General features: G+C 34.2%; 4 protein-coding genes across 10 annotated transcripts in view; 3 read left to right on the top strand and 1 right to left on the bottom strand.

Moving 5' to 3' along the window:
* Nucleotides 1-747: 747 nt before the first annotated feature.
* On the top strand, nt 748-3,403 carry LOC107187524 (bifunctional purine biosynthesis protein PURH). Its single transcript, XM_015575643.1, has 7 exons — nt 748-875; nt 1,065-1,268; nt 1,311-1,599; nt 1,677-2,168; nt 2,251-2,643; nt 2,732-2,996; nt 3,066-3,403. The coding sequence occupies exons 1-7, from the start codon at nt 857-859 to the stop codon at nt 3,183-3,185; spliced, it is 1,782 nt and encodes a 593-aa protein (XP_015431129.1). The 5' UTR covers nt 748-856; the 3' UTR covers nt 3,186-3,403.
* Nucleotides 3,404-6,924: 3,521 nt separating this feature from the next.
* On the top strand, nt 6,925-8,830 carry LOC107187573 (bolA-like protein DDB_G0274169). Its single transcript, XM_015575697.1, has 4 exons — nt 6,925-7,019; nt 7,682-7,929; nt 8,533-8,601; nt 8,703-8,830. Exons 1-4 carry the CDS (start codon nt 6,989-6,991, stop codon nt 8,778-8,780), a joined length of 426 nt encoding a protein of 141 aa, XP_015431183.1. The 5' UTR covers nt 6,925-6,988; the 3' UTR covers nt 8,781-8,830.
* Nucleotides 8,831-9,012: 182 nt separating this feature from the next.
* LOC107187537 (set1/Ash2 histone methyltransferase complex subunit ASH2) lies at nt 9,013-12,606 on the bottom strand. The gene is made up of 11 exons (XM_015575660.1): nt 12,541-12,606; nt 12,195-12,350; nt 11,939-12,117; nt 11,676-11,848; nt 11,392-11,566; nt 10,269-10,477; nt 10,002-10,179; nt 9,734-9,878; nt 9,518-9,653; nt 9,191-9,442; nt 9,013-9,117 (listed from the first exon to the last, which is right to left on the bottom strand). Exons 1-11 carry the CDS (start codon nt 12,561-12,563, stop codon nt 9,013-9,015), a joined length of 1,731 nt encoding a protein of 576 aa, XP_015431146.1. The 5' UTR covers nt 12,564-12,606.
* A 1,759-nt stretch (nt 12,607-14,365) lies between these two features.
* The window catches only part of LOC107187604 (calcium-activated potassium channel slowpoke), a 135,257-nt gene continuing 124,912 nt past the window's right edge, over nt 14,366-24,710 (top strand). For 4 of the 7 annotated variants that reach the window (XM_015575737.1, XM_015575736.1, XM_015575735.1 and 1 more), the window contains exon 1: nt 14,867-16,384. In XM_015575737.1, coding sequence (XP_015431223.1) covers nt 16,082-16,384 — 303 coding nt within the window. In that variant the 5' untranslated portion in view covers nt 14,867-16,081. Of the gene's footprint in view, nt 14,508-14,661; nt 14,818-14,866; nt 16,385-24,710 lie in introns of those variants that run through there. The other 3 variants (XM_015575731.1, XM_015575734.1, XM_015575732.1) reach the window with 3 other exon arrangements.

Raw genomic sequence — 24,710 nt, 5'->3', positions numbered from 1 at the left:
TTTTATCAAAAAGTATTCCTCTGTCCTATCCTTTACTTCCTTGATAAAGGTAAACAATGATCGAAATAAGTGAGTCTAAATAGTTCAATATAAAATCAATGTGCTGATGCATGTAATAGAATGCAAAATTCCTACGAATATTTATATATTTATGATTTATGAATTTTAAATAATACGCAAATTTTTAAGTTGACCATTAATGCGTAAGAAATAAATATTGAAAATTGAATTATTCTTCATCAAATGTTCTTTTTGGAAAATGGCTTCCAGTTTCAGATGAAAGAGTTTAAACGTGATTACGTCTCTCTTTAACAGATTTTTTATATAATATACTTATTATAGGCAATGATATTAAATTTTTACAGCTTTAAAATTACACCATATAAACTTATTCTTTAACAAACAACTAAATACTCTAAGTGCGTACAATTATATTTTCCTTCATGTAAAAAATATTTAAATAGGATAAAAATGTGGTAATAATTTTCGAATTTGACTTTGCATAATATATTATTTATAACGTATTATTTACGTTTTACTGTAAATTATTTTATCTAATTTCAAGACGATAACATTTGACCTGTAAAACCCCCGCAAGTTGCGAGATATTATGAATCTTATATTCCATACCAATTCCATACGTAAACACGTGTACATAGGTACTTATGCACATGATGTACTTGTGTGTGAACTATAATAGGAGTGAAGATTACTTCAGGGTCGAGCACTTGTTGAATCTCTTTTGTGGTGGCCTGGAGCCGGGAACGTATCAGTCGGAATCAGTCGGTTCATTTCTAACATTACAAAAAGTCGCTTGGATTTTTAGGACGCTAATAGTTTTTGAAAAAACTATACAATGTCTGCAGGAAATTTAGGTAAGCTATATATGTATATATAAATATACATGGTTAACAAATAAAATTATGAGAAATCAAGTAAAATTAAGAGCTCTTATCTACTTCATTGTTAAGAAGTTTAACCTTTAATATTTTCTATATTTATCCTTAATGTTATGTCTTAAATTTGTCTCTATACAATATTTAATAATTCCATTATACTTGTAGCCATTTTGAGCGTGTCTGACAAAACAAACCTTCTACCATTTGCTAAAAAATTGCATGAGTTAGGTTTGACCTTAGTTGCATCAGGTGGGACTGCGAAATCTTTGAGAGAGGCTGGTCTCCCTGTAAAAGATGTTTCTGCTATTACTGGAGCACCTGAGATGCTCTCTGGTAGAGTCAAAACTCTTCATCCTGCTGTACATGCTGGTAGGTAATATACAAATTTTCTTTATTTTCTTTATATTATAGGTATATTAGCCAGGCTCACAGAATCGGATCAAGAAGATCTTCGCAAACAAAATTATGAGCTTGTCCGGCTTGTAGTTTGCAATTTATATCCATTTGTAAATACAGTTTCAAAACCTGATGTTACAATTGAAGATGCAGTAGAAAACGTTGATATTGGTGGAGTAACTTTGTTAAGAGCTGCAGCTAAGAATCATAAAAGAGTAACTGTTGTTTGTGATCCTAGCGATTATGAAAAAGTAGGAAAAGAAATGGAAACATTAGCTGGCAAAGACACTTCCCTGGAAACTAGGTACCCTGAATTTTGTAAATGAAGTAAATATTTCAAACTTCTTTAAATTCTTTTAACATTACATTTTCCATTTTTAGACAGATATTAGCGCTTAAAGCATTTACTCATACAGCAGAGTATGATAATGCTATCTCAGACTACTTCCGTAAACAGTACAGCGTTGGTGTGTCTCAGCTGACATTACGATATGGAATGAACCCACACCAAAAACCAGCTCAAATTTATACTACTATGGAAAAATTACCATTGACTGTAGTAAATGGTTCTCCAGGTTTCATTAATCTTTGTGACGCATTAAACGGTTATCAGCTGGTGAAGGAATTGAAAGAAGCTCTGAATTTACCAGCTGCTACCTCCTTTAAACATGTTAGTCCAGCTGGTGCAGCAGTTGGCGTACCATTAGATACTGTACAAGCAAAATTATGTCAAGTAGATGATTTGTTAGGTCAACTGACACCATTAGCAACCGCTTATGCTCGTGCTAGAGGAGCAGACAGAATGTCTAGTTTTGGAGATTTTGTAGCTTTATCCGATCCCTGTGATGAAGTTACAGCTAAGATCATATTTAGGTAGTATAAGATCTTGTACTATTTCTTAGGGGACTAGAAATAAATTATACATATGTCTATATGAAGGTATATAAAATTTTAGAGAGGTTTCGGATGGAATTATTGCACCAGGTTATTCTGAGAATGCACTGCAAATTCTAAAGAAGAAGAAAAATGGTGCTTATTGCATTCTTCAGATCGATTCTGCCTATGTGCCGTCTCCAATAGAGCGAAAAGTTTTGTTCGGTTTAACCATGGAACAAAAGCGCAATGACGCTATTATTAACAGGGATACATTCGCGAATATAGTAACCAAAAATTTGACAACTGTTCCTGATTCTGCTATGAGAGACTTAATCGTGGCTACTATTGCTGTAAAATATACGCAAAGTAATTCGGTATGTTATGCTAAGGATGGGCAAGTTATTGGAATTGGTGCAGGACAACAGTCTAGGATTCATTGTACAAGGCTTGCTGGTGACAAAGCTGACAATTGGTAAATTATCCAAACTTACTGAGTGAATACATTTTTTTTTTTAAGCTTTATTTTAAATGTCATTAATTTTTCATTGTACATCTTTTAGGTGGCTTCGTCAGCATCCTAAAGTTACTAGTATGAAGTTTAAGAAGGGCGTAAAACGTGCAGAGATTTCAAATGCTATTGATAATTATGTAAATGGATCTATAGGAAAAGACATGGATGAATCAGCTTGGGCAGCTATGTACGAAGAAGTACCAGAAAAACTTTCTGAGAATGATAGATTCGAATGGATCAAAAAAGCAAATAACGTTGCTTTGAGTAGTGATGCTTTCTTCCCATTTAGGGACAATGTGGATAGAGCCAGACTGGTACATAATTATTTATTACATACTTTCTTTTCTTTTTGGAAGACACTGTTTAATATTTTTTAATTGCAGAGTGGTGTAAAATATATTGCAAGTCCTTCTGGTTCTACAAATGATGAGGCAGTAATAAAAGCCTGTGATGAACATAAAGTTATGTTAGTTCACACTAATCTGAGATTGTTCCACCACTGAGTGAACCAATCATGTAATTAAATCAACACTATTTGTTAGATGATTGCTTCACAATGTTGAACTTATGCGATGTTTGCTCAAATTATTGTGCCATTCATTGCATTGCGAAAACAGTTTTATCGGTAATGGCCGACAAACAACTTAATTAGATAACAATTTTGTTAAAGCAATTCATCTAAATACTGCATAAATACCTAAATGCTCTAAAAATAGTTGCTGCAAAACTAAAATATATTTTTTTTAATATGTTCCATGTTTCTATTTGAAATAACTGTTTTACAATTTTTTATATGCACATAATATACTGTGAAAAAAGAAATCGAAATAAAAAATATAATTTGTTTATGAATTCCTTTGTCACTTTATTCTATCATAATTGTTTGTAAAGTGAAAGTATATATTTTTTCACTTATCATAACATGACTTTTTACACGGTCCTTCTTTATTCGGTTTTATATATTTTTTTACCTAATAATGCGATATAAGAATCTCAATATGCACAACAAATTACTTTCTGGTTGGTAAATTGTTACATATAAATTTATTTACACATCATTTATTTCTAATAATTTTATTTATTGCGAGTAATAAAAGTATTGCCAGGTCTGCATTTTCTTTATTTTCTCTATAAAGAAAAGTTTTTATCTATTATTTCATTGGTAATATCTGCCAGATATTTCATAAATTTTGGCGCCGTTGTCAAATCGATGGGGTGTGTTTATCATAGATGGTGTTAGGGAAGCATCGCAGATCGCAGGTTTCAAAACTTCGAGAAGGCGGCAGCAAAATTAATGTGTTCCATCTAAAATGAATTGGAATAACAAATTTTCAAGAAGAGGCCAGGCTATGTACGCAGTTGAGTTCCTTTACTAATCATAGAGTACATTTTAATACGAGTTTTCGAAAACTGGCCAAACAGACACACAAAGCATACGGCTATGAAAATGTATCCAACCAAGGGAATTTTACGAAATCGTCCTTGTGCTTTTGTTTTTCCGTTTTATGAGGGTCATTCCCCGCCGAGCTAATTTCGAGTACACGTAATAAAAATTTCATATTGAAATATAATACGTTATATACGTCTCATAGTATGGTGAATATTCTATTTCGTTAAAATAGAAATTGGAGTGAAGAGGGGATCTACCCTCACTTGATGATCCACCAATCACGATCTTTCTAAGATAGCCGAATCCACTGATCATGACAAGTCGAAGACAGGGTCATTCGTTTCAGGGAAGATGTAGTGATAAGACGTGAAGTGAGCTCGTTCGTGTTGAAGTAAGTACGTGACCTTTACTTTTCATTTCTAATCATTCACGCACTATTAGTACCTACGTTAGTCTTTTATCGTTACTTCCATATAATATTTATTCTATTTAGTGTAAATCGTGAATTAATTCGATATTGCCTAACTAAGAATAAGCGGTCTTCGCGATTTCCGCTAACTACCCTATACCAATATTAGTATTTACGCATTTCTCATTCAATTTATAATCTTTTGCCGCACACTTCGAGTTTCATAATTGTTTATTTATGATAGAACCAGATAGAACCATTGTTAATTTAATGTAATTGCTTGGAATAATCGTTCATTTCTTCTTTCGAGGTACCAGCTGGAAAGAACGCGCAACCGATGCCATGGCAGTTGACTTTCCCTCCAAAAGCAATTCGGCGGGAAATTGGTGAAAGTCGGTGAATCTGGTTATTTATTACAACAATCAGGTAATACTCCACTACATATTTTTATTTTATCTTGTTTTTGTCGTTTCTGGCCGTAAACATGATAGCGATTTCTAGTTTTATTGTACTAAGATCAAACGAGACTTCTTTCGAGAAATACGTTTGAATTCAAATACATAATTGAGACATTCAAAATGGCTTTCTTGGACGGTAAGATTCTAAACAACATTACTTCCAAACATTCAAATTGGAAATTACTCGCAAACGAAGTCAAATAGGACATATGTTTATGTGAACTTTTTTTATTGTTTTGATGTGCTCAAGTCACACCTAAAATATTTCCCACTTATCCTGGGACACTCTATTCTATATTATATACTTATATCAAAGAGTAGGGATACAGCACTTAATGAGATGTGACTCGTTAAAACTTGTTACAACTACAAACTATTTATTAATTATCTACTATTGAGTGTATATAAAATTAATACAATATATGTACGTTACAATTAAGATGACGAAATAAGACTTACAAGGAAAGGTCCTCGCGCGCTTACTTTTCAACGAGGTTTTGCATAGTCATAAAGCTTATTGGAACTATGAAGCCAACGATATTTGTTCAGTCATATGTATATGACCATTAATTTATGAGATATTTAATGTTACACTTTTAGCCCATGTATACACACTAACCATTAGTGCCTTTGACCATATAGGTCTATAAAGGCATTTGCAGCTCTAGTTTCTGCCCCATGCAAAACACTAAAGACATTAACTAGATGTATGTTCTCTTTTTGTAGAGTTTTCAAATATTGTGTTTTGTTTCCTTTTGCGTTAAACCAAAGATAATATAGATTTTTAAAAGCTCTTGCAGATTAGCACCTGATCCATGTACCATACTGGATATATTAGTTAGACTTATTCCATTTTCTCCTAGATTTTTCAAATACTGCGTTTTATTTCTGTCCACATCAAACCAAAGATAATATAGGTTTTTAAAAGCTCTTGCAGCATTAGCACCTGATCCATTTACTATAGTGGATATATTAATTAGACTTATTCCATTTTCTCAAAAATTTTTCAAATACTGTGTTTTATTTCCATCTACATCAAACCAAAGATCATAGAAAAAATTTGTTCTCTTTTATTAAACATTTTAGTGTAACTAAAAACTATATAATATTTGTCTACATATTCAATTTGTATATGAATAGACTCTTCTTTATTATGGAGAACAATATTATTAAATTTATCAGCACCAAAACCCCAAAACACTAATGAAATTGTAGGATATTTATATTCATACAGAAACTTCCTAAGTGAGCACAGCACTGACACGTCTAACAGATATATTAGTCTAATTAAATTATGTGGAATATTACTCCTATATTGTTTAGTTTGATAAGAATTACACAATTTATCACACAAATCCTGTCTACTAGATTGGTATTGTGAACTTTTGGCAGGATAATTCAAATGTGCTTGCAAAAAGGAATCACTTATTCAAAGCGAAATACTGATTTTGAATTGATTAGAGCCTGTTTATGGAAAAGAACATGTATTTAAAGCGAAATACTGATTCTATATTTCCTTTTTATTAATGAGTTTTATTAATGTTAAGAATTTGGATATCAAGTCCAGATAGCACATGACGCCTTAAAGACGCCTATTTTAGGTCCAAGGCGTTATGTGTTACCTGTGAGAAAGAGTGATCGGAGTAGGTCTGGGCACCGACGAGGTATAGAATAGACCTATCATCCAATGCTTTCTTCTGTCCCACGTTCGCAGGTGTTCGCAGGGCTACTGCGAGCCTCGCGAGTCGCAGTTTGGCCACTGTGTATATTTTTATATACAATATGATCGTAACACATTAGAGTGTGAGAGGAACATTTTATTTTGACTGATGCTTTTTTTCATTATCACTTTGTTCCAGTAGGATAATAACTATTTTAATCATCGGTGTGTGTACATTATTTTGAAGTGTCAAATTTAAAGGTAGCGACATACACGTATTTATATAATTCCGTATCACGTGTTTGTATACAATATATATGTAACAGAAGTGTATGAGATAGGATTCTGTAGATAATATTGCATACAAAACCATACACTTTACTACATAAATGTATACGACAACGGTTTTTATAGGAAAAAGTGAGTGTCTTACAATGTAATATCAATTATCATTGATGCATATTCATTTTCGCTTGTCGTGGTATAATATTGCATTAACCGAGAAATACAGGTTAAGTGATTTCTTATTATTTCTTATTTGTGTACTAAAATTCAATTTTTGTCTGTACTTTTTATTACATAACTTAGTATGTACAAGAGAATATTGTAGATAGTCATGTTTTCAAACATTATATGCATCTTCCTTAAATGATATCCATGTATCTGATACATGACCGTTATTACAGCACAGTAAGCTAAACGGACCTATAAGACATTGTTATATTTTAGTTAAGTTGAAATGTTAAGTTTTAGTACAGCACAATAGTTTAGTAGAATAAGTACTAATTGAGTACACTGTAATAACTAGACTATGGATTTTATAAGTTTATGTAATAATACTATAATTTTAATGAGATTTAATGAACTTTTGATTTTACTTTTAAACTAATAGAGATTTATAATTGATGAAATAATTTCCTGTTTAAATCTCACTTGTAGTTTTGAAAAAGCTAATAATATAATGTTTATTATACATGTTTGCTAAACAAATCTCTTATTAAGTAAAGCTAAAACATTTGTTTTATTTAATGTATGAATGTATTTTCATATTATTTGAGCATCAAAAGTATTTAACTTTACAGACATAATCTGTACACAATCATCCTATGCATGGTATAGGAGTGCATTTGGTTCTTTAAGAAACATGAGTACCGTCATACAACATAATCCCATAGAACTTTCAATAAGGAAGAAATTAGTAAATTCTTTAAATCCATCTCATGTTGAAGTAATAAATGAATCTTATATGCATAATGTTCCCAAAGGATCTGAAACACATTTTAAAGTAGTTGTTGTATCTGATGTATTCAAAGATAAGTCACTTCTTAAGGTAAGAAGTTTCAAGTTGATCTATGCTCTCAGTAGTTATGAAAAAAAGTCATTTTTAGGCAAGTGCCAGCAACGCCTTAGTTCTTTACACCACACGGTTGGGTATGCTTAATAATAGTTTAAAGTATCAGTCATTTCATAGGCATGAGAATCAATCCAAATAGTTAAGAAAATGAGTCATGTTCAAAACATGAACACTATAAATAACACAATAATTAAAACTGATCTATTTATCAAAAGTTATGTGTCAGGAATCTCACAACAAGAAATTTTTTTACAATGCTTTGTTAGGGCGTTTCTGGTTAAATTGTTTTTCAAATATGCTAATTTAATCGTTTGAGAGCTGTGAGCACACTTCTTTTAATTGTAACATTTAAATTCTTATGGTTACGAATTTTGGAAAATATTTGGATGTAACAATTTAAAACCATCATTTCAGTGTTTATATTCCTAACACAGTTGAACTTCGCTTACCGATACCGTAGCAATTGTCGACACGGAATGCGTTCAGTGCGATCGCACTGCGTAGCACTCAAGCGATTAATATACCGTGTATTTATTACTATTACTTAAAAAATGAACAGGCGTAATTTTATTCAATTAGCGCCACCAACTAATAAATAACTTACTGCAAGCTGAATTGGATGGTGGAGTCCATGCATTATCAATAGTAGTAAGTACTTGAACTATTTTTAAAGAAAATTTAGGCTAATATAATCCAATAGTATAATACAAAATAATTTGAAAAAATCTTTTTAACACTTCTTCATAAAGGCAAAAACACCAGACCAGTGGGAAGACAATAGTAAAATTGCTCCGAGTCCAGCTTGTAGGGGTGGTTTTGGAAGATGATTACTTAAAATTAGGGAATAAAAGTATGTTATATTCACGTTCGAATCATGTGCGCCAATTCGCATTAAAAAAGATTCTTCAGTAATATGTCTTGTTTTAAATAATTAGTACTTAAGGTTACAAAACTAATATAATTTAATTAAAAATTCAAATTGGTGGGTGTCATTAAAAATGTTTAATGAAAATCGAAAATGAGAATAAAAAAGCAATGAAATAAAAAATTACATTAATGTCATAAAGCAAAAGTATCCAGCCTTAGCTTTCCCTCGTTTTCAGTGAAATAAAGTATATCGGCCGTAGATTGTTCTGCTATTGCTTCTTCTGCTCTATCGTACATCTGCAAGTTATGCATAATTTGTAAAGGTACTTCTGACTCTTAATTTTCTTGTTTTAAGTTGTACTTTACGTACTCCTCTAAAAATGGCATCGGCGGGCGGGCACTTAAAGTTTGGTCCAAAGTTTACAGAAACCGTTGCACTTTTGTGTACAGAAACTGCAGGATAATATGCCCCTTTATTGATATCGATAAACGCTTCGCCTTGACTTACGCCGTTTTTATAGAAAATAATTTTACTGCCTTCTAAAGGTTTCAGAGACTTCAGCGCTTCAGGTACTTGATCCTTTTCTTCATAGTACAGATGACTTTTAAATTTTACTAAAGGCTGATATATAACCATTTGTTAGTTTGTAAACAAATAAATAAAAATGCATTAAACTAGCCTACAACGTCTACTCACTCGATCCTTATATGTGTTTGGTAGGTGTGAAGCATCATGTGTATTAGGTAAGATTATTAGGAACCCCAAAGTATCACCTTCTCCATAACTATTACTATAATGTTTACCTCTACTTTCATGAAACCGCGTGCCTTTTCTGTTAACAGATACATAGCTATTTATGTCATAATACATAAACATTTACATGTACTTGATATTTTAGTAATATATTTATACCTAGATCTCCATGAATATCCAAATTTATCATAACCAAGTGGAGCTTGTAAGTTAGCATATTCTTGACCCCATCCCAATCTAGTAGCCGATCCTTCTGGCATTTCCTCAATAGTGGCTTCCCAATACCATGCGCCTCTACTTACATCTATAAAATATTCACATTAGTCGTCTCGATAGTGTAAAAAACGGAAAAATTCTGTATAATTTGGTTCAAGTTTACTGAAACAATGAAAGAAAATCTTAAAATCGGATTATCGTTCTGACATACTATGAGTGGCCCTGACCATGCAATAGCCTTTTTCGCCTGTGACTGCCAATCTGTCTTCTGAAACTCTCAGCTGTGGAGCTCGATCATGTAATGCCAGTAAGACTGTACTTGGACTCAAACCTCTATACAGCCATCCAGGAATAGGTTTGCCTGCCCAATCACTGCTTTCATCAAATTCCTATGAAATAGTATTATCTTAGTGGTATAATTGATCTATGAATTCCGAATGTTTTATACATAATACAATCAGATAACAGAATAACATACCTGTCTAAAAGGTGCATGAGGATCTGGTTCAGCAAGAATGTATCTATAACCATCTTTGTTAAAAGGATGCTCAAGTGGATATCCATGAGCAGGTAATTTTGGAGCAGTCATATCTGAACCTCTTCCCTTCTTTCCTGGACCAGTACCTGTTCCTTCTCCGGGAAATTTACGCTTTGCATTGCGACCGCGAAGTCCTCCACTAAGTGGCACTAAATATTCCGTAACAATGCTTATTAAGTCAAGTAATGAACAACTTTAATGTATTATTTTGGAAAATATCTAGTAACACAAGGATCTCGTTAATTAATTTCTACCATATTTCAATTGTAATGTTTTCTATATAACGCGTTGATAGTTACTTGTAGCAGCTGCTGTCCTCTATTACATGTTAATGACTAGTCTTGACATAGAATTTATTAAAAAAACTGAAGTGATATGTACTATAAGTACGAAGATCAAGCAGGGTGATACATGATATCACAGTAGTGATTAATCTATAGATAAGATAAGAGTGAACTAAGAGAAACGTAATGAACCTGAAATCTAATAATAAAAACAAATACATATATATCTAATGTAGTAATATAGAATATAATCAAATAGAAGATAATGATAAAAAGATATAAGGAAAAGCTTAGAAAAATTCTTTCATCTTCCTATTTTTCTTTGTTAACTAACGCTTGGTTCACTGTCTCTATAGTTCATTTTCTTACAGTTTATTCAACTGTTAAATTGTTATTGTAACAATTAGAGTGAAAGTGAAAGATCAGATAATAGTACTAGTAGTACATATATTTATATACATCTGTCAGTGTTTATTTCCAACTAAAAATAGGAACGGCATCTTATGAGGAGATATAATAATCAATTACTCATTTGAGTGTCGCGGTTCATTGCAGAAATCTAGTCAAAAAGTTGCGATCGCGTTTCTTTCGTTTCATGTACAAAATGTCGTATTTATGTTTATAGCAGTAGTTGTTGTTCTGTAATTGATTAAGTAACATGTATCATTTGTTATCACTTAAATAGTTACATTCAATGTTGTCAAAACAGTCATTCATCATGGAAAGTCTGACACTAACCAACTAACAATTACGCAATTAATATTAATAATTACACTTACCAACATGTTGGACACCCATTTCGGTTACTTTTAAATGACCACCTTTAATCATAGCTTCATAATTTGGTTTGATCATTAAAAGATCAGAACACACAAGTCCAAATAGTTGACCATCAGAATTATTGTCATCAATAGTGAATAATGTTCCAACATCCTTTAGTAGTGCTCTGTGTATCTGCAATTAAATATTTTATGGCATTTTATGCACCGTAAGCGGCTAAATATAAATAAAAAATTTCTTTACAAATATTCGTAATTAAATTAGCATTGAAGGTGTTACTTACAGTAGCATGCCAAGATTGGGTGACTCTACGTGGCATTGTAGTCATACTATCCCAATGGCATTCAATGAAGGGAATAATATCTTTGTCCTTATGAAACATAATCCTTGATTCATTTTCTTTTTGAGACATTTGTAACAAATTTGCTATTGCTGTTACACACATTTGTGGAAATGCTAAAAAATGAAATTCCTAAAATCTATATGCAAGAAAAAAATGGATAATCTAATAAGAGATTTGAAATTGTATGGATTGTTGCTTCTTACGTGCTTGATTTTTTTTAAAACTTTCCAAACCCGTAGGAGAACAGTTTTTGCACATGAATATATAATTCATCATAAAAGGTACTAGTTTGCCTAATTGATATCCAATACAAGATTCATGAAACCATCTTGAGCAGCTAGCACATAGCAATTCTACGATGTTAAGATTTCTCTCCTTTGCACTGAGAAAATAACAGAAGTTTATAACAGATCAATCTGAATATTGTTGTATATTACTAGTAAGATTCAAATGAATTACCAATAACAATTTCCACAGTCATTGTTGTTAGTTCGACCATTAGGCTTCTCAGAAACTTCTTCTAGTTTTTGTTTATGTTTACTTTTATCATCAGATTTTATTTTTATTCTATCTTCACCAGATTCATTGTGCGCCTCATCTGCCTTATCGATTGAACTACAAAAAATGTATTTCCATTAATTTTACAGTTTAGAGGATAATAATTATACATAACCTCTAAAACCTTCCTATTAACTTATTTTATTTAAATACGAGGTATTTAAGAATTGAATAAACCAAAGATTTCATTACAGTAGGGTATTCCTTAAATACATATTATGTATACATGTATACTTTATGTAAATACCTTTCAAACTTCTCTTCTGACATTTGTGATCCGGTACGTTTTTATTATTTTCAAATGTGTTTAACCGTTCGCTTTGTACTTGGTTCGCCTTCTATTCCTTGGTTTGTTGTACAAATATTCTTTAGATTAAGTGTAGAATTTAAATACACTTTATTCAATTCATAATATTTAGCGTCGGTTCATACACTATCAAACGTATATACACGACCATTGATTGATACAGCAAAGTTTATAAGGTGACCCATAGGTACAATGGGTACAATGTTATGTATTTGAATGTGACATGTACTATACAAGTGTTTATATGTAATTAATGCTGAATAGAATAATAGCAATTGCAATTAATTGGAGAAATATAATAATAGAAGAACATATTTAAATCATTTTATAAGATAATACCACTCGACCCTTAAATAAATTATGAGGTGTTAAATGTGATAATTTCATACACAACATTAGCTCATACAGTTATACCTGTTTTATTAGTATTATATCCTTAGGTACTAATCAAAATCATGGAAAATAATTATTGAATAAGGAGCGAGGCAAATATAAAAAATACTTTTTCAGTATATCCAAAATATTTATTAGTTTTGAAACTGAATATGATACATACTATATAATATAGCAGTCTGTGCAAATAAATACTGCATTTATATTCACTTTATTTACAATTTTTATGATGCAAAAATATTAATATAAGATTTAATATTATACGTTCGAATATATAACGTATTGTTGACATTCTTTTTATTTAATAGTCTGCGGATGTTTATACAAGTTTATATTTTTTTTATACCAATTTACAGAAGTATAATATACTTAAATGCAAACTCATTTTTTCTATTAAGAGTATTATGAAATTGAAACCAAAAAATTTTTATTGGATTTTATTATACGTCAGGTTCTAATTTTACTATATTTAGTGACAAAATAAAGATATTTATTCTTGATTTCTAATCGTGCAAGCATCTTATTTTCCTTGTATATCGGAAGATTAATAATAAATTTTCTTAAACATAAGTTTTATATAAAAAAGAAGCGATAATATATTAACAAATCATAAGATTTAAAATAACGATGAACACGAAAATGAAAGAACTGAATGGTTATTTGGTCAAAAGATAAGAGTTTAGGAAAATTAGACTCTATTCAATAAAAGATCCGAAGAATCCCAAATTTCATATAGATTAAATACATTTTAAAGTATACTGTACGAAAAAAAAACAAACAAACAGAATCTAAACAATCCTCCGGAAGAAGATTCCGACACAAGCATCGATCTCGCAGTAGCTAATAATATCAGAAGCGTACATTTCTTTCATAAATAATGCATAAACACGGTGGTTATTTTACCGTTAGTATTTCCCCTGAATACAGACTGAACGCGTGGAGATGGTTTTCATTATTAAACACTATCATTTTATTATATTTATTCGAACAATGGGCCAAGCAGGCGGCGCGATCGATAGACCAGGAATAATTTCCCCTATTTCCAGTGTTAATTAAATACCCAGAGGGGAGTGTTGAACACGGTGAAATGGAAAAGTAGCGCGGCGACGAACCGAGAGAGACGATGCTAGTGTCCAGTGGTGTAATGAGATTTATGAACGGCCATTTGTAGTAGTTTCGGTCGGTCGGTCGGTCGGTCGGTCGGTCGGTTGGTGTCGCATTCTCGAGACGGCAGCAACAGGGGTTAGACGGAAGCTTTTTGGCGCAAGCACGCGCGCTCGACGTGGCGGTCTCTGTCGGCAAGCTCGGTGACTAGAGGGTCACGTCGGGAAACGGTGGTGGGAGATCGACGGTAGCGAGAGAGCGTGCGTCTACGTCAGGGAAAGCTCCGAGCTTATTGGTCCCGGTCCATTGTTGCGTATTGATTGCTGCGGAGCAGTGGTATGGTCATCCGGACACTCGGTCGTTCTCATCGCCGTTGTCGTCGTCGCCGTCGTCGTCGGTGGTACAGTCGAGTAGGTTAAGAAAGCGGGACACGCGTTTACAGATACACAGAGGCCGCGAAAGTTTCTCTCTCTCTCTCTCTCTCTTCGGTTGTATATCGGGTGATACGGTGGCGGGTATTTTTTTCGTCGCTAGTCGTCGCACACGGTCCATGATTTCGTGTTTAATACAATATATATTCGCACGTAAATACAAGTATATGTATATATGTATACATGAAATATATACACATATATATATGTATATAATGTGATGTGCGTGTGGCCCTGCGTGTGCGTGCGCGCGCGCGTGTCTCTGCTGTCCTATGTAATGGCATGTAATGTATGTATAATATGTATGTATATGTGTATATATATATACGCGGGGGACGGAACGCGTAATGTATATACCGTAAAGTGGTGTTAGTGGGTTGTTTTCTCGTTGTTTTTCTATTTCCCCCTTTCGAGATTGGAACTACCTGCAGCATTAGCGGCGGCGGCGGCACCAGCTGCCGCAGAACGTTGACGACACTGAAACCGCGGTGATCTATTCGGCCACCACGGACACACAATCTTCTCTCGGTTGGACACGCAGAGTGAAATACAGTGAGAGAGAGAAAAGGCAAGAGCGTAAGATAAAGCGTAAGATAGAGGTAGAAAGGGGAGAGGAAGAGAAAGAGAGAGCGACCTGCCTGGGGGACACGCAACGTTATCTTGAGAAACGAATGCGCCCCGTGAATCGACGGACGAAGTACGTACACCCGGAGTGTCTTCTGAGAGCGCGGCACCGAACGGAGCTGCCGCCAGAACCCGATCGAGATACGGGGATCAAGATCATCGTGAATCTCAAGGGAGAAAAGCGGTGTTGCTGAAGACAGTGGACAATCCTGTGTTAGTATCGAGCGTGAAGGATATCCGTGCTCGTCGGTTCAAAAGCTAAGAGAAACGACGGACAAAAAAAACAAATATCGAGAGGAAGAAGAGAAGAATATATAGGGGAGAGGGACGAGCGAAAGGGGGAGAGGAGTGGATGAGTGATTGAGCGAACGAAAGTGACCGAAGAAAAGTCACGGGGTAGGAGGTGGAGGAGGAAAAGTGGAGCGATAGCGATTAGAGATTGAACGGGGGGGAGAGAAAGATAGAGTGATAGAAGGAGGAAGAGAGGAGGTCGAAGGGGACGGAGGTGTCTTTTTTTTGGAGAAGAGAAACTAGTGTGACATACACCGACGGAGAGGGAATTTGGGGGAAAACGGGGATCGACGGGGGTGGTGATTACTAGTGCGTGAGTACCAGAAGGTGAAGCGGAGGAGACTGGAAAGGAAAGAGAGAGGAGAGAGATCGGTCGGTGGTTAGTGCGCGTAGAACTCGACGAAGAAGAAGAAGAAAAAGAAGAAGAAGAAGAGGAGGAGTAGGAAGAAGAAGTAAAAGAAAGCTTCTCGTGCTCGGAGGCTGCAACGAGCCGCCGCGAGGCGTGCAGAAGTTGTAGCGCGCGGCGTGCGCCCCGTGGCAGCACGAAATTATGAAGCGCATAAAGTGTGCCCTGCTGGCCACCGTTTCTGATAGCCGCCGGTGAATGTGTGACCCGGGGGCAGCAGAGATCCGCCGTGATGACGACCGAAGAGACGACCGAGCAGCCCCCGGTAGACGACTGCCTGAAGGAGCGGAAATGGTGGTGCTTCCTGCTGTCGAGCATCTTCACCTTCCTCGCCGGGCTGCTGATCGTGCTCCTCTGGCGTGCGTTCGCCTTCCTCTGCTGTCGCAAGGAACCCGAATTCGCTCCAAATGACCCGAAGCAGAAAGAGCAGAAGACGAGCCGCCAGGGGAAAGAGTTCGAGGGGACGTTTATGACCGAAGCCAAGGACTGGGCCGGTGAATTAATTTCCGGACAGACCACCACTGGACGTATCTTGGTGAGTAGTCCTCGTCGTTTTTCTTTTACTTTTCATCCTTCTTTTGCTCTTATCGTGTGTCTGTGTGTGTGTGTGTGTGTGTGTGTGTGTGTGTGTATGTCATTTGACAGAAAGGCCGATTTTAGATTCGTGATATCCGATTAATTGGTTTCTTGAACCGATACGCTTCGGATCTACAGACATCTTCGATATCGGAATGGTCGTTGAAATAGGTTTTTAGAGAAATTTAGGTTAAAAGTGCTATTTTTAGGGGTTCGTGGTGTATAATAGATATTGTAGATGTATGAAAATCGATAGGGAAGCTGACTGTAAACGATACTTCTGGAAGTCATTTTTGGAAGCGTAAAGTGTGTTGGAAATTGAAGGTTGAGAACTACTGTTTCAATATAGATTGTATATAGAGAGTACCCTTCGGAACGAGACATGCTGACCTAGTAAACTGTTGACGGTTCGCGTAGTCGGTATTTTTTTCTTCCGATTTATTGTATTTATCCCTTTTTTTGAGTAACCGTCTAATTTATTCGCGTCGGTTGTGAAATTACTCTTACTCTTGGTTTTCAGTCACTAATAAACTTGATCGTTATCAGAATCGCCTGAACAGCTTATTCGCAAAAACATTTGTTTCGACATCCTCATGTCGGTTTTGTCTACGTTTTATAAATTGTAAACCATTTATCATTAATAGCATACAGCTGTTCAACGTTCTTATAGATTAAAATAATCAATCATTTTTATTGCGCTAGTATAAAAGTTTAAGTAAAGTCTGAGTAGAATTCTATGGTTTATGAAACATTTATTAACGTGTCTGTTTGGCACAATTTATCACATGTGTTTACACGTAAAACGAATCTCACGAGCACAAAATTTCTACTTTAATATTCAATGATATTTTATTAGTTATTTTAAAATTGTTCGCTTTACGCGAATTGTATTCATGAAAATGTAGCGCCACGAAGTGTTACGTCTCCAAATGTTTATTCAATGAGACTGTTACGTATATAGTATAGTCTCACTGGCCTAGAACCACGAATCCTTTCATTGTTTTTGCTGTTACGAAAGTGTTCGAAGAAGGTAAGATCTAAGAGCACCAAATATTTTGAATTTTTTAGTTGATATGGATTCTAATAGGTTCTTCTCTCCAAATATTTGATCAAAATTTAGTAACCGAATACGATTAAGTTTGTGACGTCATACAAAATAATGTGTAGAGTTTCTTTAAAATACAATTTGCAGCTGTAAAATATCAATAATTTCGACTCACGAGAAAAAATGACAGAACATTCTCTTCTTCGAACTTTCTGTGCAGTATGTTGAAAAACATAATAGGTGATTCCTCGTCAATACGTAAGATTTATTGATCCTTGTCCGGGTAGGAGTTGACTAACAGTATTTACATTATCTATACGTTCTTCTCTTCACATTCAATACTACCTTTTCACGTGCACTCTTCATACAACACATGTACTTGTTTCATATAATTTACACAATCAATTCTTCTACCTTATTCCACCATAGACATCACCAATTCTAATAACACTCCGTTCAATTATCACCAATCAACATTCTTCACATTTAATATACCTATTTCTATTCTTTCATTAATTTTTACCGTTCTACATATCGTTTCTGCACCCCACTTTCAAATTTTCATTATCACAGTTTATTTTATTCTACTATTGAATAATGTAGATTCTTCATTCCACTATAAAAGGCATAGAAACTACCTCTACATTTTCGACGTCTATATTAACATTTTTTACATCATCATTAGCCCTGGTACTTTAATCATCGTGCCCCAGTCTACCTCCATTTACTTCCCTGTCTGACTCCATTTATTATTCACCCCCTTTTACCATCTATCCTATCGACATCTCTGAATCCTTTTCTGTCTGCAGTAGCTTTTAAAGTTACACGGTAACTATGTTATCCTTATAAAACATCATGCCTATTATACCATCCTCGAACACTCGCTCACTGTCCCATTCGTCACCGAACGAAAGCGTTATCGTCGCGCGCGGGCTCCAGCAGTGGAAAGTTCGTCTCGTGGCGTGCGGGGGTGATGTAATGTAGTTACGGGTTGATTAAGTTACACGGGAATCGCGAGTACGTTCTGGACGAGCGCGTGAAAAGGTGAGCATTATTAGAGGACTTAAACGCGTATAGATTCTCCCTGTAGGTGTACGAGAAAGAAGCAAGTACTCCTCGCGAGTTAGCACGAGTGTATCGTATACATGTACACGCGCCTATAGGCGAGTGACCCAGTTTTCGTTCGTGGAACCAGACGTGTCGTCGACTGAAGTAGGGGGGTAGTTTCTACGCAGTGCGTGTTCCTATGGGGCGTGTTTGCCGCTCTTTCTCTTTCTCGAAGGTCATCGGATGCAACGCTTCTTCTGTTCTTTATCAATGCCCGAAAAACGGGTGTTTCTGATGACCCAGCAGACGACGGTATTTGGGTTCGGATAAACTCCTACTGGTCTGTCTTTAAATGTGTTTTAGACCGAATTTTCAGAAATATCTTCTGCCATTTTTTGGAATAAAAAATAGACGGTATTTGCAATATAAATTATGACATGAGTTTATTAAGAAAAATAGAGGATTATTTACTGGTAGACCTAACACTTTTTACCGTTTCGAATGCTACTAATGTTTAGGAATTAGGTTAGTCACACTTCTGTTTTGTTAGTTTTGAAAAAAAAATCATTCAAAATCAATCAAATTGATTTGTCGATTATTGCCACGAATATTTCGCAATTTTCTTTGTTACAAACAAATTTGGTGCCATTTTTGTATGTAGTAGTTTATTACCGTCTGCGATATAATTCCTCTACCAGCCATTTGTTGTCTTTGTTAAATAAGTTTGTCCTTTCTTAGACAATTAAAATAGCAATGACAAATGATAAGTTAATCTAAATTGAAGCTCCTTTCGTCTGGAAGGTTTTTTTCATTTTTTACTCTATTGGACTCACTGTTCAGTAACATTTAGTCATACCTATTTGTGACTATTTTTCAGTATCGGTTTTTCCATAAGTTTAAGTTTTTTCAAGCTCTTCGTGTATAAAAGTTTTGGTATCCTAGTCTTCTTCTATGTTCAGAAAAATTATCATTTAGATAATTGCATTTCCCTATATTAAAGTAACTTGTTCTGTATCTCCAGCAAGAAAAAATTGACCATTACCATAGTGTTCTCATTTTTGTCCCAAGAAGTTAATTTCACTGCTTACGATTTTAACCTGCAAAATCGTGAGTGGTGCAAAAATTTCTTTTCTGTTTGTTTGTATGAGCTCCAGTTTTCCCTACTCGTCGTTCCATTGCGAGCGTAAAATTTAAAACGGCACACTCTTTAGACGTAGCCCTTGGGCATACATTAAGGCTTTTTTACATATTTCCTTCTTTTTTTAAATGATCTCGTACAACCTAATGACTTCCCTCTACATTACAGCAATGCAAATTTTGTGCTATTAAGTATCTGAAAGTTTATTTTCAAAATTTGTTGAAAATACGTAAATATGATTATTCGACTGTGGATGCTTATGCGTTTATAGTCTCTCTTAATTTGTAAAGCGCAGTAAAATCGACTTTACTAATGTTTAATAGTGTTAATATCTCTGCATAGAATGCAGGATTTTTTGTTTATCTTTATTTTTATAAACAATTATTCAAAAGTGTGAATTAACGTAAATATCCAGACTCTAATGATTATGTGTACCGTATGGGTAGCGTGTCTGATCTGCACGAGTTACTTCCACTTAATGCAAGCGCTCTCAGCGGTCTGCTATTATCTGTGTCCATCGTTATTATTATCTTTTAAGATTAGTTTATGGCAAATTAACTAATACTTAGAACTCAAGATTCTTAATATTTAACAAATTAAAGCATAACAATTTTAAATAATTACACATACAAAATAATGGCTTATTATAAACAGAAATTAATCAATACTATTGATAATATCAGTGATTGCTATACATATGCCGAAGTATTATATTTTCAATATCCACAAATATTGTAACTAATGTGGATAGAAGGACTGAATAAGTCTTATACACGTTAGTCTATTCCAGGGAATATTCAAAATTCACTTTGTCGTAAAAAGGTGTTTACATAAAGAAATTTAATCGATACCTTCCATTTATTTTTACCCAATTAGTTAACTTTCTCCCCCTGTGCAAGATATATCTTGTTAATATAGGCCAAGAATTATCGTGAACGAGGAATAGTTTATAAAAGCACACAGTGTTTTCTCGATACGAAAACATTCACAAATTATGATTTCTGTAAACGTTGTATTTATGTATATCTATATGTTACTCAGAACTAGTTTCATCGGAGGTTTTTTGTCATTTTAGAATACGACTATTATTTAAAAATCATTTTGACTAGTTTAAGTCAGCGTTAACGAAACACCCTCACCGTTAACTAAACTGTCAATATATTAGCTTAAACATTTTTTTCGACCATTCCTACTTTTAACTAACATCATGCAGTTTATTCTAGGATTAACAAATTAAGACCGGTATTGACCAAACAGATTTGTCACAGTAAATATTGACTAGGATGCTCGGGTTTTAGCTGTAACATAAATATAAAGGGTGTTTCCAAACTGGGAGGGATATGATTCTATATGTAAAAAAATGTAGAATAAAACTTTTCGAGACAATTGAATTTGAAAATTTGCTGGCTACACGTGCAATTGAATAGGACTTGCCTGATGATGCCAGTCTGTTCATTGCATTCCGTTTCTACTTACAGTCAGCGCGAATACATACGTTTTAGATGAATTAAAAAAATCAATTATATTTCAGAAACGAAGCACCATACGAGAAAATTTTATTGCACATTATCGATTTATTTTTTCATGAAGAATCGCATAATTTCGGGCTGTACCACCAGTAAGGAAAAATTCCGTATAATTATTCAAACGGTCTTTTACTTTTCACGAACACGATACGGAAAAATATAATATTCGAAAGTAACAATAATAATCTTTATTTTCAGCCTTACGGCTAAAAAATTAACTTGGTTTACATTATCTATATTCTACATCATTGCTTTTCCTTTACACTCTTTACACTCATTCTCCTTATTGACACTATTTTACTAACCTATTTCTATTACTATCACTTAATACTTCTGTTAACTCCCTACTTGCGTCTTCTTATCCTACTATTACACCTGCACCTTATATCTGTATCTATATTATATACATATATAATATTCGAAAGTATAGAATAAAATGTCCTCTAACTGGCTTTGTTTTCGAGAAAGTTCAGTTTGATTTTTGGGCCGAGTAAGTACGCGTGCACCGAGCGAAGTGCAATGGCGGATGGTGAGGTAAGGGAAACGCTTTGCGCTTAGTCCAGTGCTGTCCAACATAAGCTCCGGAGCTTAGGGAGCTTCTCACGCTCTACCTTCGTTAGTCTTTACTCTGCCTTCGTTGCTCTCTTCACTTTCTTTCTCTAGACATCGTTTTACATGTGTGCTGCTTACGCTGGATTCTCGGTATTCCTTAAAATAGTCGATTGCTAACCATTGTTAAGCCATCGTCGAATACTTCTCAATGAGTTTTACAGATAATAATAAAATGTTCTTCATTCGCCAAAACGTTCATATTCGTGTTTTAGGTTTAGGTTAAAAAGCTAATCATATATGATTAGCTTACTATGGTGAGTTATGTATAGACTGCGGAGTTTATGTATTTAACGCATACAGAATTGTTTAAAACTCAGTCAGTGAAGTAAAAAGTTTAATGGATTTTAATAAAGATTTCATATAGTTTGAAACTTTATGAAATCTTTAATAAGATGAATATGATTCTGTTTGACTTCGTTTTCTATAAATTACTTCATAAAAATCTGTACTTGCATAAACTTTCGCAGTCTAGATATGTATGATGTAAATTTGATGCTGTTAAAAAGTATTAAAATTGAGGGAGGTAAAAAAGATAAAGTGGATCAATTTAGCAAGGGTCTGTCTTCTGGTTCGGTATTCGATTATAGTTAATTACCTTTGCTCTTATGACAATGGAAACACATCTTTATTCATACAGGCAGAGGTACTATAGAGAGATACAAAAGAGCGTAAGGGGTCTCATCTTTGATCGGCACCAATGTATCTACTCTTTAGAGTCACGATCACCAGACAAGAGACATTACTCATTTTTTGATTTTGATGTTGAACTTGATCTTGATTAAACTGAAGTAGAGAATATGAAAAAATTCGCCAGGTATTTTACAGGAATTTAAATTCATGTTTAGTACATTATCGAACGGAAATGAGAATACTTGTTCTCAGATGTGTGCATTATTAATGTATTATTCCTTAGGTAACGATATTTTGTTTACATTCGAATGTTTATTGGCCTCGTTGTAGAGGATATTTTCAGTTCGGTGAACAGAAAGATGCAGCAAATTTTAATTAAAACCTTATTGATCGCTAATGTGTTAGCAGGAACAAAACAATCGTCTTTCAAGTTGGGGATAAAGAAGTTTGTTTGTCAAATCTTTTTTAAACAAAGAAAAATAGAAACAAATGTTCAATACAAAAGTTTCTTGTAACTCTACAAGCCATTATATACCGTTAGAATTTTCTTAAAAACATTATCGATTCTGAACAAATTTTATTGTATATTTTCGATTCACTTTTTTGTTGTTAGGTATAACTGTAGGTATTTTACAGGTTTTTTTGTTAACGATAGAATAGTTAAAATATATCGTATCTTCCCTTACTTTTGCTTGGCTTGAATTACGTGGAGGATACAGAGTTAGTACATAACTCTAATCCTACTATGAGAGGACTCCTTGACGTATGTAGTAATCCACGTAACTCGGTTCTTCGATTTCTACGACATGAAAAGAAAGCCGGTTAACCCGACACCGGAGCCGGTTACGACAGTATCGAAAGTCTTATAAGTACAATTGACCAAAAATAGTTTCATCAAAAAAGAATATCCAGTGTGTACTTTAAACACATTTTTCTCTCCCATACAAAAGTGAGTGAAAAATCTCGATGTGAATTTTTCTATATAACCGTCCATACTTAAGAAATATCAAATTTGTAATATTTTTCTAGTATGTCAGCTGCTGAATCGTGCTCGACTAACGCGTTTGTTCAGTAGACTGGACGTTTATGCATATTAAAATTTTTAGATACTAATATTGGACAGAATTTTATTTCATGTACAAAACGCCTCTGAATGTCAGTAATGTTTTTTTTAGTTTTTCTCGCGTTAAATGGCAGTTATAAGGAATAGATGTTAAAGTCGAATATCGATTACACCTGTCACACAGGTATTCTAGTCGAATGCTTATTACAACAGCGAAAACAGATTTTCAGTATCTTTAGAAATAAATACTTTTGGCAAGAAACAGTGGATCATTGATTCGTACACTTAATCGACTCACAATCCTTTAAATTGTATCTATAGTATTAGACACTCTGTATATTTGAGTTTATTTTCTTATTTCAGCCAGCATGACGTGGATATACCGCGATTGCGTTTACCGTTCAGAAATCTATTGGGTTTGCCAAAAACTAATCTGCAATTATACTCGAATCACCACTATATCGGTCATATGGCGTTAGTTTACGGGACACCCTGTATATTCACGTTTATTTTCTTACTTCGCTCAGCATGAACTCGGTCTAACCGCTGTTACGTTTATTGTTCAGAAAGTTTTAGCCTCGCGGAGCATAGCACCGATCCACTTTACTACGTAAAGTATGCAATCGTCGTCGATGTAACGTGCACATTAGTTCGGGCACGACTGCGTCATTTTTATACCCGCAGTCGATTTCTATAGTTCGTCCCAATTCGATTGAAAATATATCTACTACGTAAGAAGTGTGTTTCTGGGTTAAACGACGCGATGGAATTCGAATAAATTTGATAGAAGCTTTCCTCGCGCGAAGTTGCGCCGTAAAGTTTTTCATCTTTTTAAATTTGTCCCGCAAGATCGTTGGAACGCGAAAACTTTCTTAAACGATTATTTCAGTGATTGTTTCTGGCGTATATGAGAATCTTCACGGGTGCAGTCCATTACTGGGATTCTGTTATACAATTTCTGAGTTTATAGATTGTGCAGACAGAGTAACCCATTGTATTAAGGTGTCTGGGTTTTTTTTAAACACTAGAACTATTTACTGTGAATGTATATTACATGAAATTACATAATATATCGATTAATCTATAATATTCTAGAATATGAAATATGGTATTAGAATAATAGTGTAATGTAAAATATAGAAGAAATTGAAGGTCGACTTGAATACCAACGAAAGTACCTTTATGATTTCAGTAATTGTAAAAGAAGAAATGTGAATTCCGTCA

Source organism: Dufourea novaeangliae, unplaced genomic scaffold (assembly GCF_001272555.1).
Source record: "Dufourea novaeangliae isolate 0120121106 unplaced genomic scaffold, ASM127255v1 scaffold89, whole genome shotgun sequence".
In the NCBI taxonomy this organism is placed as follows: domain Eukaryota; kingdom Metazoa; phylum Arthropoda; class Insecta; order Hymenoptera; family Halictidae; genus Dufourea; species Dufourea novaeangliae.
This window is presented reverse-complemented; position numbering and strand designations above follow the sequence as displayed.